The sequence below is a fragment of the Hypanus sabinus genome, chromosome 6, assembly GCF_030144855.1.
Source record: "Hypanus sabinus isolate sHypSab1 chromosome 6, sHypSab1.hap1, whole genome shotgun sequence".
Taxonomy (NCBI): domain Eukaryota; kingdom Metazoa; phylum Chordata; class Chondrichthyes; order Myliobatiformes; family Dasyatidae; genus Hypanus; species Hypanus sabinus.
The window spans coordinates 6,787,375-6,802,314 of record NC_082711.1 but is presented as its reverse complement, the minus strand read 5'-3'; the positions used below and the strand labels follow the sequence as shown (position 1 = coordinate 6,802,314).

Sequence of the window (14,940 nt, the reverse complement as noted above, 5' to 3'; positions counted from 1 at the left end):
GGGTAAAAGGGGTCAGGAGCCAAGACCATAAGACACAGGGGCAGAAGTAGCTGTTTGGCCCATTGAGACTGCTCCTCCATTCCATCATGGCTGATTTATTGTCCCTCTCAACCCCATTCTCCTGCCTTCTTCCCGAAACCTTTGACAATCTTATTGATAAAGAACCAATCAACCTTTATTTGAAATAAACCCAATGGCTTGCCTTTCACAGCCGTCTATGGCAATGAATTCCACAGATTCCCCCCACCCCCGGCTAAAGAAATTCCCCCTCATCTCTGTTCTAAAGGAACCTCCTTGTATTCTGAGTCTGTAATTATGATCCTTGACCCTCCCACTATGGGAAACATAATTTCCACGTCCACCCTTACTAGGCCTCTCATTATTTGATTATTTAATAGGCTTTAGTGAGAACCTCCCCCCCCCCCCCCCCAACTCTTTTAAACTTGGCAAATACAAGCCCAAGCCACCAAACTCTCCTCATAGATGAACCATTTCATCCCTGAAGCCTGAAGGGGCATCTTTGTGTTGGGCACGTAATTGAGACTGACACTCCAGTGTAGATTCACCTTCAGGGATGGGATTGGAGGAGATGCTGTCATCTGCTCCACCATTCTGTAAGATCATGACTGATCTTTAACCTCACTTGCCAGCACTGTCTCCTTAATGTCCAGTTGATCTGCCTTGCCTTCTTCGGAAGAGAATCCCAAAGATTCACTGCTGTCCAGGACGTGCCCTCTTCTCATTGCTACCATTGAGAAGGAGGAACAGGAGCCTGAAGACCCAGACTGAATGATTCAGGAACAGCTTAGAACATGAAACACAGAACACTACAGGCCCCTCGACACAGTGTTGTGCTGACCTTTTAAACTTTTACCATCAATCAAACCCTCCATTTCTCAGAAGAGTCTCTTAAATGTCCCGAATGTGCACTCTGTGGCCACTTGTGCACCTGCTATCTAATCAGCCAATCGTGTGGCAGCAACTCAATGCATAAAAGCATGCAGACGTGGTCAAGAGGTTCAGTTGTTGTTCAGACCAAACATCAGAATGGGGACGAAATGTGTTTTAAGTGACTCTGACTGTGAAACTGGACTCTCTGACAGTGGTGTCGGAAAAGAGGATGCTGTCCAAGTTGCATGCCATCTTGGACAATGACTCCCATCCACTCCATAATGTACTGGTTAGGCACAGGAGTACATTCAGCCAGAGACTCATTGCACCAAGATGTAACACTGAGCGACATAGGAAGTCATTCCTACCTGTGGCCATCAAACTTTACAACTCCTCCCTCGGAGTGTCAGACACCCTGAGCCAATAGGCTGGTCCTGGACTTATTTCCACTTGAAATAATTTACTTATTATTATTTAATTATTTATGGTTTTACATTGCTATATTTCTACACTATTCTTGGTTGGTGTGACTGTAACGAAACCCAGTTTCCCTCGGGATCAATAAAGTACGTCTGTCTGTCTGAATGATTGTTGGTGCCGGATGGGATGGCATGAGTAACTCAGAAACTGCTGATCTCCTGGGATTTTAATGAACAACAGTTCCGGAGAATGGTGTAGAAAAACCAAAAGCATCCAGTGAGTGGTGGTTCAGTCGGCAGAGAGGTCGTGTTAGAGAGGTCAGAGGAGAATGACCAGACTGGTTCAAGCTGACAGGAAGACGACCACACTTTACAACAGTGGTGTGCAGAAAGTGAATAGTACAAGATGGCAGGTGAGAGGGAAGGTGGGTGAATGAAGTAAGAAGCTGGGAGGTGATAGGTGGAAAAGGTGAATGGCTGAAGAAGAAAGAATCTGATAGGAGAGGAGAGTGGACCATGGGAGAAAGGGAAAGGGGAGGTGGTGGGCAGGTGAAGGGGAGAGGTGAGAGTGTAACCGGAATGGGGAATAAGAAAAGAGAAAAGGGAGGGGAGAGGAATTACTGAAAGTTCAATAAGTTGACTGTTTATTCCCCGCTATAGATGCTGCTTGAACTGGTGTGTCTTCCAGCATTTTGTATGTGTTTTTCGGGATTTCCAGCATCTACAGAATCTTTGTCTTTACTCTGTGCTGCACTGTGCATGTTCTGTACTTGCATCCGGTGGTGAGGTGGGGCCTTGCCCAGAGGTCCTGAACTTGCTTACCCAGTGCAGAGGACACTTGCAGTGAGCCAGCGGTAACCCCTCTTCTCTGTTCTTCCTGATCTGCAGCCTGTGCCTACACTGACAGACTCATCGCCTTCCTCCTACAGAAGCTGGAGGTCCACAATGAGCGGGTCCGCATTGGGACGTTGACCGTACTGAAACACCTCATCAACTCTGCCTGTACGTACCTCTGGGCAAGCGGGGCTGGGAGAGGGCTGTGGGGTGTGGTCTGTGCCGATGGATTGCTGCAACCGGGTGAAGGGGCCTTGGTGATGGAGCACCATGCCTGGGAAAGGACACTCGGGGAAGAAGTGGTGGTGTTGCTGAGGGAGTACCACGTTCAGCAGGGGAGAGGGGTGTTACTGACAGAGCACCGTGTCCGGGAGGCATGTTGTGAAGGAAGTGCCACTTCCCGATGGGCGGTGCCGAGAAAGCGCCTTGTTCAGACAGGGGTGCCTGAGGGAGAAGGTCCGTTGCCAAAGGAATGCTGCGTCTGCGGGAAGATCCTGGGTGAGGACCATATCTGGGTGGAGAGGTGGTGTTGTGAAAGCACTGTGTCCAGGGAGGGGTATCTGGGAGAGTGTGGGTGTTGCCAAGGAAGCACCGCGTCTGTCAGGAGCAGAGTAGCTGACAGAGCACCATCTCCAGGGAGTGGACAGACAACCATCTCCAGGGAGTGGACGGGGCTCCATCTCCAGGGAGTGAACAGACAACCATCCCCAGGGAGTGGACAGACAACCATCTCCAGGGAGTGGACGGACAACCATCTCCAGGGAGTGGACGGACAACCATCTCCAGGGAGTGGACGGACAACCATCTCCAGGGAGTGGACGGACAACCATCTCCAGGGAGTGGACGGGGCTCCATCTCCAGGGAGTGAACAGACAACCATCCCCAGGGAGTGGACAGACAACCATCTCCAGGGAGTGGACGGACAACCATCTCCAGGGAGTGGACGGACAACCATCTCCAGGGAGTGGACGGACAACCATCTCCAGGGAGTGGACGGACAACCATCTCCAGGGAGTGGACGGACAGCCATCTCCAGGGAGTGGACGGACAGCCATCTCCAGGGAGTGGGCGGACAGCCATCTCCAGGGAGTGGGCGGACAGCCATCCCCAGGGAGTGGGCGGACAGCCATCCCCAGGGAGTGGGCGGACAGCCATCCCCAGGGAGTGGGCGGACAGCCATCCCCAGGGAGTGGGCGGACAGCCATCCCCAGGGAGTGGGCGGACAGCCATCCCCAGGGAGTGGGCGGACAGCCATCCCCAGGGAGTGGGCGGACAGCCATCCCCAGGGAGTGGGCGGACAGCCATCCCCAGGGAGTGGACGGACAGCCATCCCCAGGGAGTGGACGGACAGCCATCCCCAGGGAGTGGACGGACAGCCATCCCCAGGGAGTGGGCGGGGCTCCATCTCCAGGGAGTGGACGGACAGCCATCCCCAGGGAGTGGACGGACAGCCATCCCCAGGGAGTGGGCGGACAGCCATCCCCAGGGAGTGGGCGGACAGCCATCTCCAGGGAGTGGGCGGACAGCCATCTCCAGGGAGTGGACAGACAACCATCCCCAGGGAGTGGGCGGGGCTCCATCTCCAGGGAGTGGACGGACAACCATCTCCAGGGAGTGGGCGGACAGCCATCTCCAGGGAGTGGGCGGACAGCCATCTCCAGGGAGTGGACGGACAGCCATCTCCAGGGAGTGGACGGACAGCCATCTCCAGGGAGTGGACAGACAACCATCTCCAGGGAGTGGGTGGGGCTCCATCTCCAGGGAGTGGTGTCTTGGGAAAAAGCGGTATTGTCGAGAGAGTGCCTCGTTTGGGGAGGGGCTTTCCTGAGGTTCTGAGCATATCTGTAGTACATTGGATTCCGGTTAATAAGGCCACGTTGGGCCAGTACATTTTGACCCAAATAAATTAATGCCCAATTTGCTGAAGTATCATGGAAATAGTTAAAGAGGCATAAAAAAGACAAACTGAGTACAAAATTACGTATTTAAATGAAATACAGCATAAATTAGTACACAATCAATACCACTTGGTACTATAAACTTGTAGATTAGTTCCTAATAGTTATTGACAGAGGAATTCACCAGTGTTCGCTGCCATGTGCTTTTGATTGACTGTAAATGGAACACAGTCAGCACTGGCACCAAGTGCAGATGATAGATTGTCTTCATACAATACTGTCAACAATTACATCCTCCAAATCTTCATTTACATTGTAACATTCAAGATGATTCTGGATACCTTCAAATTCTTTAAAGTTATCATCTTGTTGAAGTAGTGAAATCGTTTCATTTTCACTCCTGGCCATTTCTGGCATCTCCAAACCCGAGTGCTTGAAACCTCGGTGAGCAGTTGTCTTGCTGCTTATTTCTCAGCAATTATCAGTGACAAAACTCACTGCTTTTTGAGCACAAGCACAGGTAACTGATGCTATTTTAACACCTATTCTCTGAGTGCGGTGTAGTTTCTAATGGCCACACAAGTGCACGTGACAGTCACTAGTTAGAAATTGTTCGGCAACAGTCTCCTGTGTCAATTAAGCATCATAGTGTCCCAATTAAAAGAAGAGAATCTGGCTATTTTTTTGATTTGTTTTTATTCTTAAGAGTTATCAAAAATAAGCGGCTTCCCTGATTAACTGATGGCTCAATTAACTGGAATCCTCTGTATTATGCTTCAGGTCACAGCAGGTAGTTGCCTGATTTGTCCCTTTGAGTTCACAGGTCAAGCCACGTTGGGAGGGAGACAGGAGTGGGGCAATTTATCTGTTGACCCCCGTGACAGCAGTATTGGAGATATGGCTTAGAAGTGAGAGAACCTAAGACCATTGGGCCCGTTGTCTGACCACCATTCATTTATGGCTGATTTTTAAAATTTCATCCCCATTCTCCTTCCCTCTCACTGTAACCTCTGATGCCCTGACTAATCAAGAACCTGCCAATCTCTGCTTTAAATTACCCAATGTCTTGACATTCACAACTGTCTGTAGCAATCAATGTGGCAGATTCATCACCCTCTGGCTAAAAAAAATTCCTCGTCAAGCCCATTCTAAAAGGACGTCCCTCTGTTGTAAGGCAGTGCTCTCTGGCCCTGGGCTCTCCCACCATAGAAAACATTTCTCTGCATCCACTCCACCTGGGCCTTTCAGTGTCTGGTTTCCTTTCAGTATAAGCTTGCTGTTTGTCCAACACTGCAGCAACATCTGACTATCTGCAGAAAGATTTCGACAGATAGGAGAATGGGCAAGTAAGTGGCAGATGGAATACAGTGTTGGGAAGCATACGGTCATGCACTCTGGTAGAAGGAATAAAGACATAGATGATTTTCTAAACAGATAAAATTCAAAAATCTGAGGTGCAAAGGGACTTGGGAGTCCTTGTGCAGGATTCCCTGAAGGTTAACTTGCAGGTTGAGTCTGTGGTGAGGAAAGCAAATGTGATGTTGGCCTCCATTTCAAGAGGAGTGGGATGTGATGCTGAGGCTTTATCAGGTATTGGTCAGACCACACTAGAATGTGAGCAGGTTTGGGTCACTTATCTAAAGATGTGCTGGCACTGGAGAAGGTCCAGAGGAGGTTCATGATAATTCTGGAAATGAGAGGGTTGATGTATGAGAAATATTTGATGTCTCTGGGCCTGCACTTGCTGGAGTTTAGAAGAATGAGGGGAGACCTACCAACATTGAAAGGCCTAGATAGAGTGGATTTGGAGAGGATGACCACAAAGCAAGGGACAATCTGCAGATGCTGGAAATCCAAAGCAACACACACAAAATGCTGGAGGAACTCAGCAGGTCAGGGAGTAAAGTTGACGTTTCAGGCCGAGACCTTTCATCGGGGTGAAGGTTCCTGATGAAGGGTCTCGGCCTGAAACGTTGACTGTACTCTTTTCCTTAGGTGCTGCCTGTCCTGCTGAGTTCCTCCAGAATCTTCTGTGTGGAGAGGATGATTCCTCTGCTGGGTGAGTCTAGGACCAGAGGGCACCACTTTAGAATAGAAGGACGTCCCTTCAGACCAGAGATGAGGAGGAATTTCTTTAGCCAGCGAGTGGTGAATCTGTGGAATTCATTGCCAGAGACGGCTGTGGAGCCCAAGCCATTGGGTATATTTAAAGTGGTGAGTTTGATAGCCTCTTGATTAGTCAGGGTGTCAGAAGTTCTGGGTAGGAAAATGGGGTTAAGAAGGGCAATACATTAGCCATGATGGAATGGCAGAGCAGACTCGATGGGCTGAATGGCCTAATTCTGTTCCTCTGTCTTCTGGTTCATTTATCCATGTTTTTAGCTTACTAAATAGATTGATAGGAAAGGCTTGGAGCTGGAGTTCCCAACCTGGAGTTCACAGACCCCTTGATTAATGGTAGGGTCTGTTGGCATAAAAATGTTTGGGAGTCCCTGGTGGGCTGGTGTGAGTTGGGCATCATGGTTGGTGTGGCAGAAGGGCCTGTTCTGTACTGAGTGACTCTGAAAGGCAGAAGTTTTTGGTATAGGGTTAGTGCAGCTGGGTCCTTCGTGGTAAGCATGGACACGATAAGCTGAAGGGCCTGATCCTGTCTAGTGTGACTGTGAAGAAGCAGCCCGCCTGTGGACGTGGGGACAGGCCATTCAGCCCTACTCTACTGTGTTGGCCAATGGTGCCCATCTAAGCTAGTCCCGTTTGCCTCCAAACCAGGGGTTTCTGACATTTTTTTCATGCCATGGACCATTACCATTAAGGTTGGGAACCCTTGCTCCTATCCATGTCCCCGACCAAGTCATAGGCTGGCTACTGAAGGGAACTGGTGGCTGGACATCTCAGTCTGTGACAGACTAGGAGATGCTTGGATTCTCCTGGTGTTGGCAAGAAGTGGAGTGTTCAATACTGTGTGTATCCAACTCTGCAGCGACTCAACTGGAGGGCAAGAAAACCCTGGTACTGATGGCCATGAAGCTCATAATCCAAGACAACAACAACAACAAGGTAATTGGCATCCCACCCGCATCCTCTGAGAACTTAGAGCTCTAATAGGACCTGGATTTCCGGGGGCATCGGTCAGGCCAGCGTCCCAGAGCTCTAATCGGACCTGGATTTCCGGTGGTATGGGTCAGGCCAGCGTCCCAGAGCTCTAATCAGACCTGGATTTCCGGTGGCATCGGTCAGGTCAGCATCCCAGAGCTCTAATCGGACCTGGATTTCTGGGGGTATGGGTCAGGTCAGCGTCCCAGAGCTCTAATCGGACCTGGATTTCCGGTGGTATGGGTCAGATCAGTGTCCCAGAGCTCTAATCGGACCTGGATTTCCGGTGGTATGGGTCAGATCAGTGTCCCAGAGCTCTAATCGGACCTGGATTTCCAGTGGTATGGGTCAGGTCAGCATCCCAGAGCTCTAATCGGACCTGGATTTCCGGTGGTATGGGTCAGGTCAGCGTCCCAGAGCTCTAATCGGACCTGGATTTCCGGTGGTATGGGTCAGATCAGTGTCCCAGAGCTCTAATCGGACCTGGATTTCCGGTGGTATGGGTCAGATCAGTGTCCCAGAGCTCTAATCGGACCTGGATTTCCAGTGGTATGGGTCAGGCCAGCGTCCCAGAGCGCTAATCGGACCTGGATTTCCAGTGACATGGGTCAGGCCAGCGTCCCAGAGCGCTAATCGGACCTGGATTTCCGGTGGTATGGGTCAGGTCAGCGTCCCAGAGCTCTAATCGGACCTGGATTTCCGGCGGTATGGGTCAGGCCAGCGTCCCAGAGCTCTAATCGGATCTGGATTTCGGGGGGTATGGGTCAGGTCAGCATCCCAGAGCTCTAATCGGACCTGGATTTCGGGGGCATCGGTCAGATCAGTGCCCTGAGCCGATTTACCCAGCCTGACTCCACAGCAATGTCCTTGGCCAAAAGAGGTCTATACACCTCCTGCTCTATTGTCCCCACAGTTCTGTGGTTTCCACCAATCTACTGAAAAGCAGCATGGTAGCGAAGAGATTAGCGCGACGCTATCACTGCATGAGGCATCAGAGTTCGGCACTCAACCACGGCTTCCTTTGTATGGAGTTTCTGTACGTCCTCCCTGTGGGATGCCTGGGCTTCCTCCCACAGCTAAAGCAGGTTAATTGGTCATTGGGAATTGTCCCATGATTAGGTTAGGGTTAAATCAGGATTGTTGGGGGCTGCTGGAAGGACCGGCATGCCTTTTCCATGGTGTATCTTTAAATAAAATAAATAAATATCCTCTTTGTGTGGTGACCCAACCACAAACAAGAGAAGATCATTGTGTGGGCTCGGATAGTTTGAGGTGGTTCCCCTACCGACAGTGAGGGGTATGGAGGAATACTTACTTTCCATCTCCCAGTTCTAAGCATCTCTACAGAACGGTAACAGCCTGGGTGAGTGTGTTTTGTAGGTGACACGCATTGTGAAGGACGGTTAGCGCAGTTGATGGGACCCCGTCAACCTGCTGCTTTGTCCTGCAATGTGTTGAACTTTTTACAGTCACACTCATCCAGATGTGGGGGGGGGGGGGGGGCGGGGGATGAGTTCCAACACTGAATAAACTGGTGAAAGGGTCTGGAGGTAGGTTTCATGGACCTTCTGTTGAGGGAAGGTTACTTCCTTCCTTCCTCCTTGTTTTATGGCGGTTGGCACCTAGTTTAATGGTTCATTACCGTCACCTGCTGCTCTGGAGTGTGGATCAGACGGTAGACTCACATTCTAAATCCCTTCACCCATTTTCTTTCTCTCTCTCTCACACCCCCCCCCCCCCCACCCAATCTACACTTTATCCTTTTCTCTTTGGCCATCGTAGTACCCTATTCCTGCTTATCCATCATATCCTATTAAAAAAAAACCCTTGTATCCCTTAAGAAAACTAAATGCACCCTGACCTGTGCCCTCTCACCCATGCTCAGTAACCTTTTTAATGTGAATTCCTGCAGCCCCGATTCCCTTACATTAATTCTCATCACCTCTCTGTCTCCCATCCAGAGGGAAGGTTGACCCAAGGTCTGCACAGACAATAGTTTAAACTTCCAGCCCCTTCATTCTGAACTTCTCCATTAAGCTGCCGTTGAGTTTACAAATGGAGAGGAACAAGTACAATGAAGCATTGCAGGAACATAGCGTCTTATCAAGAGCATTCACAAGAAAACAGAACTGGAAGTTGGTGGTGTTGTGGAAGGTGTAGAAGGTTGTGATTGACGGGATGCAGAGCTGGGCTGACAATTGGCAGATGGAGTTCAATCGGGAAAGTTTGAAGTGATCCACTTTGGAAGGTTGAATTTGAAGGCAGGTCATCAACACTACGTGCCACGAGTGACATAGGCGATCATGGTCTTGGCAGAGAGCCATCACAAGAAGTAGCTTGTCATTGCCGCCTTCTGGGTGGTGTCTTTAACAAGACGGGTGACCCCAGCCGTTATCAATACTCTTCCGAGATTGTCTGGTGTCAGTGGTCACATAACCAGAACTTGTGATCTGCACCGGCTGCTCATACGACCGTCCACCAGCTGCTCCCGTGGCTTCACGTCACCCTGATCGGGGAGGCTGAGCAGGTGCTACACCTTGTCCAAGGGTGACCTGGAGGCTAGTGGAGGGAAGGAGTGCCTTACCCCTCCTTTGGTGGAGACGTAACTCCATCCTGCCACCCATTGGGTAAATGGCAGAAATCTTAGCAGTGTCGAGGGACCTTGGTGTCTGTGTTCCTCGACCCCTCAAAGTTACCACGCAAGTTAGAAACATAGAAAACCTACAGCACAATACAGGCCCTTTGGCCCACAAACTTGTGCCAAACATGTCCCTACCTTAGAAATTACTAGGCCCTCTATTTTCCTAAGCTCCATGTACCTATCCAAAAATCTTTTCTCCCCCCAATCTTTTTTAATTTTGTCTAAAGGAGCCATTCTCAATCCCAACAACAGCCCATAAATATAAGATATTGAGCCATTATCAAAAGGTTTCAAATTAAAAATTACATCTATTATGTTCTTATCTGGGCTGGTAGGGAATATATGTAGTTTAGATCTTAAAAAATCTCTAATATGTAGATATCGAAAAAAGTGGGTATTTGATGTTATATTTCACTGAGAGCTGCTTGAAAGAAGCAAGATTCCCTCCAACAAACAGATCCTGGAATTGTTTAATGCCTGATCTATCCCATTCTCTGAAAAACAGATCGGTCGTAGATGGTTTAAAAAAAAATTAGAAAAAATAGGACTAGAAAGGGAAAATCTCAATAAACTGCAATGTTTTCTAAACTGTAGCCAGATCCTCACAGTGTGTTTAACCACCGAACTGTCAGTTAATTTATTTAACGATAAAGGAAGAGAGGATCCAAGAAGAGAAATCATAGAAAATTTTGTAACAGAGTTGGCTTCCAAAAAGACCCATATTGGACAATTCTCACGATTAATATAATATAACCAGAAAGTAAGATTTCATATGTTAATTGCACAATAATATAACCTAAAATTGGGTAGAGCAAGGCCTCCAAAAAAGTCTTTTAAAAGACCCTATCATATCCGCCTCCACCACTGTTGCCGGCAGCCCATTCCACGCACTCACCACTCTGAGTAAAAAACTTACCCCTGACATCTCCTCTGTACCTACTCCCCAGCACCTTAAATCTGTTTCCTCTTGTGGGAACCATTTCAGCCCTGGGAAAAAGCCTCTGACTATCCACACAATCAATGCCTCTCATCATCTTATACTGTACACCTAAGTTGATAGGGTGTAAAGAGGGGCTACGGTGTGTTGGACTTCATTCATCAGGGGAATGAGTTCCAGTGCCGTGAGGTAATGTTGCAGCTCTGTAAAACCCTGGTTAGGCCACACTTGGAATATTGTGTTCAGTTATGGTCAACTCATAGGAAGGATGTGGAAGCGTTAGGGAAGGTGCAGAGATTTACCAGGATGCTGCTTGGATTGGAGAGCATGTCTTATGAAGTTAGGTTGAGTGAGCTCGGGCTTTTCTCGAGTGTAGGATGGTGAGATGTGACCTTGATAGAGGCGTACAGATGATAAGGGGCATAAATAGAGTGGGCAGCCAGAAATGTTTTCCTAGTGCAGAGATAGCTAATCCGAGGGGGCATAATTTTAAGGCATTTGGAGGAAAGTATGCGGGGGAATATCAGTGGTAAGTTTTGTACACAGAGTGGTGGGTGCATGAAACGCCCTGCAGGGGTGCTGGTGGTGGGGGTTGATATATTTGGTACACTTAAGAGACTCCTGGGCTCACAGATGATAGAAAAATGAAGGGCTAAGTAGGAGGGGAGGGCTGTATTGATCTCAGACTAGGTTAAGAGGTTGGCACAACATAGTGGGCCAAAGGCCCTGGCCTGTGCTGTAATGTTCTATGATTAACGTTTTGCTGGTTGGTTCAAGACCATACCTCAGGAACAGGTCACTGTAGGTCTCCTCTTGCACTGCTCTGGGCTCCGCTTGTGCCTTTGGTTCTTGTTTGCTTTTTCTGGCTTTTGCTGTCTTTGTATCCCCATTGCGTGGTGTAATTTTATGTGAATTTATGATGTGTTGTCTGTACCACGTGCAAGTAAGTTCATTGCATCTGAGCCTACCTGTACTGTGCGTCTGACAATAAACTCTGGCTTTCACCTGTGTCGTGCAGACAAAGCAGTCCAGACATTCCCCTGTAAATCCATCGATTGCAGGGCATTGCCGAACTGACCCTCAGCTGACGGTGCCAGTGGGTCAGACATTGAGTGCCTGCCTGATGCAGTCGAAGGGTTCAGTGTAAAGTTATTATCAACATACTTGTATGTCACAATATCCAACCCTGAGATTCATGTCCTTGTGGGCATTCACAGTAAATATAAAACATGCAACAGAAGCAATGAAAGACCACACACAACCAGACAAGCAGCCAGTGTGCAAATACAAAAAGAAAAATGAAATACTATTGACAACAATAGATAAAGAAGCAATAAGCATTGAGAACATGAGATGAAGAGTCCTTGAAAGTGAGTCCACAGGTTGTGGAAATATTTCAGTGATGGGACAAATGAAGTTGAGTGAAGTTATCCCGTCTGGTTCAAGATCCTGATGGTTGAGGGGTAATAACTGTTCCTGAACTTGATGGTGTGGTTCCTGAGGCTCCTGTACCTTCTTTCTGATGGCAGCAGCGAGAAGAGAGTATGACCTGGGTGGTGGGAGTCTCTGATGATGGATGCTGCTTTCCTGTGACAATGTTTTGTGTGGATCTGCTCGATGGCTGGGAGGGCTTTAACCATGATGGACTGATATCTAAAGTTCCTCAAAGTTCATAGTAAGTTTATTATCAAAGTACCTATGTCATACAGGTTTCCCCCGCTATTCGAAGGCAGAGCATTCCTGTGAAATGGTTCGTAAGCCAGAATGTCGTAAAGTGAAGAAGCAATTAGCATTAATTTATATGGAAAGAATTTGTGAGTGTTCACAGACCCAAAAAATAATCTACCAAATCGTGTCAAATAACATAAAACCTAAAATAACAGTAATGTATAGTAAAAGCAGGAATGATCTGATAAATACACAGCCTATAAAATGCAGGAATACTTTTCTGCAATTATTGCAGCACTGTCCACAGTAACGAAAATCTCACATAAGCGCTCACGGCAAAAACTCTCGGAGAAAGCATTCTGGCAGAACCACTCTTTCCAGTAACCTTTAAGCTATGAAGCTGCCAAATAATACCAAATAACACGTAAAATGCACAACCTATATAAAGTAGAAATAATGTATGTACAGTGTGGTTTCACTTACTGGAATCGGGAAGACAGTGAGGACCCTGATGATGGTGTGTTAGGCTGAGTCGTCGGAGGTTGGGCTGGTGGGAGACTGGGGTGTCATCTCATCGTCTGTTTCCATCAGGGCAGGTAGGTCACCTTCTACGTCTGCCTGCCTCGATGTCGAAGGTTGAGTTTGGTCGTCTGCTGTGGCTGATGTGGAAGGCTTGAAAAACGACAGTATGCTTGACTGCTTAGCCTTGCGCATTTTTCTATCATAGACTTCTTTGTAAACTCAAACCATCCTGCAACTATGCCCTAAACCTATGCACCCTTTCAAAATTAAAGTCATACTTTTCTGCAATCATTGCAACGTTGTCAATCGCAGCGAAAATCTCACACAATTGCTTCACGTTCAGTTCTTGGATGTCTTCACTTTCAGGCCGTTGGCTACTGCGTTTGGCTTCAATTGCTATCCTTTCCTCTTCATCAGCTCTTCATCTGTCAGTTCTTGGTCATGGGATGCCAAAACCTCTTCAACATCATCTTCGTCAACTTCCACAAACCAAACTCACTATATCTTTACTTTGTTCACCACAATCGAAACACTTAATTATGTCTAGTTTTACGCTAAGTGTAACACCCTTACATTCTCTTTTAGGCTTTTCCGATACTTTAGAACTCACCTTGCTAATGGATGCACAAAGACATAAAGCGCAGATGCTCACAGGCACATGTTTAAGCAATGCAGTTCTGGGGGAGGAGATGGGATGCTCGGCAAGCGCTGCCTTTTCTCATAACAGTGAAAACAGGTAACTAATGTAGGTCTTTCGTAACAGCAAGGTGCCGTAAAGTGAATATTTGAAAAATGGGGGACGCCTGTATATGGGAAGGAGAATGGGGGAAAAATGCTGCTGGTTTATTTATTTAGAGATGCAGTGTGGAATAGGCCCTCGAGCCACGGCACCTCAGCAGTCCCACATTCCTGATTAACAATCTACAATGACCAATTAACCTACCCGGTGTAGCTTTCGACTGTGGGGGATAATCTACATCCAGCAACTCCTTACAGAATGGTGCCGGAGTTGAACTCTGAACTGTGGAACGCCTGGAGCTGTAATAGTTGACCCTAACTACCACGCTGCCAAGGTGTCACATCTTACATTTGACAATAACAGACCATTTCCAGTTCCGACACCCTACCTGGTGACCCATTGCTGTTTCTGCTCCTCGGGGCCCTCTGACCTGTTACCCCGTGTATCTCCTTCCAGTCTGGTGCTCTGAACGAACCCTCCCCTCAAAGCCCTGTGGTTGATGATGGGGTCCATCTTTCTTAATTTGGGGCATCCTGCCTGGAGCTTGAAGGGACCACAGCACCCCCCCCTCCCCCCCACGTGTGTGATGGGAGGGTCGGTTAACATTCTTGTCTCGGCAGGTGAAACGGATGATCGCCCAGGTGATCAGCGCCATGGCCCACCATGACTACCTGGAACTGGAGGGAGGCGAGGCGATGGTGGAGTTTATTATCCAGCAGTGTGCCCTGCCCTGCAGTCCAGGGGTAAGACCTGGTCAACACATCAGGGTGGGGAGTGGCTGGAATCTGTGGCACAATGTGTCCAAGGAATGGCCTTGAGTGAAATTTGTGTAAGCATGGGGGATCACAGAAACAAGGGATTCTGCAGATGCTGGAAATCCAGAGTAATACACACAAAATGCTGGAGGAACACAGAGGGCTGAGCAGCCTCTATGGAGAAGAATTCCTCCTCTCCTCAGTTATAAAGGGATATTCCTTCATTCTGAGGCTGTGCGCTCTGGTCCGACACTCCCCCATGATAGGAAAGGTCCTCTCTAAGTCCACTATCTGACAGGTTTCAATGAGATTCTCTCCCCCACCCTCCCCATTCTCTCCACTCCAAGTACAGGCCCAGATGATCAAATGTTCCTCATATGATAACCCTTTCGTTCTTGGAATGATTCTCGTGAACCTCTGGTCTCTCTCCAGTGCCAGCACATCCACCTTGAAAGAGCCCAAAGCTTCTCGCAGTGCTCTGAGTGCGACCTGACCGATACTTTATAAAGCTAAATAACATGTAAATATTCAGTATACGGCGAA

The 14,940-nt window shown here is 48.3% G+C and overlaps 1 protein-coding gene across 4 annotated transcripts in view; it reads left to right on the top strand.

Moving 5' to 3' along the window:
• mroh1 (maestro heat-like repeat family member 1) overlaps positions 1–14,940 on the top strand; it is a 170,424-nt gene that overhangs the window by 47,079 nt on the left and 108,405 nt on the right. For all 4 annotated transcript variants that reach the window (XR_009512556.1, XM_059971605.1, XM_059971608.1 and 1 more), the window contains exons 11-13: positions 2,199–2,312; positions 7,023–7,099; positions 14,263–14,385. Coding sequence is in view for 3 of the 4 variants with exons in the window: in XM_059971605.1 (XP_059827588.1) it covers positions 2,199–2,312; positions 7,023–7,099; positions 14,263–14,385 (314 nt within the window). In the remaining variant the exon portion in view is untranslated. The remainder of the gene's footprint in view (positions 1–2,198; positions 2,313–7,022; positions 7,100–14,262; positions 14,386–14,940) is intronic.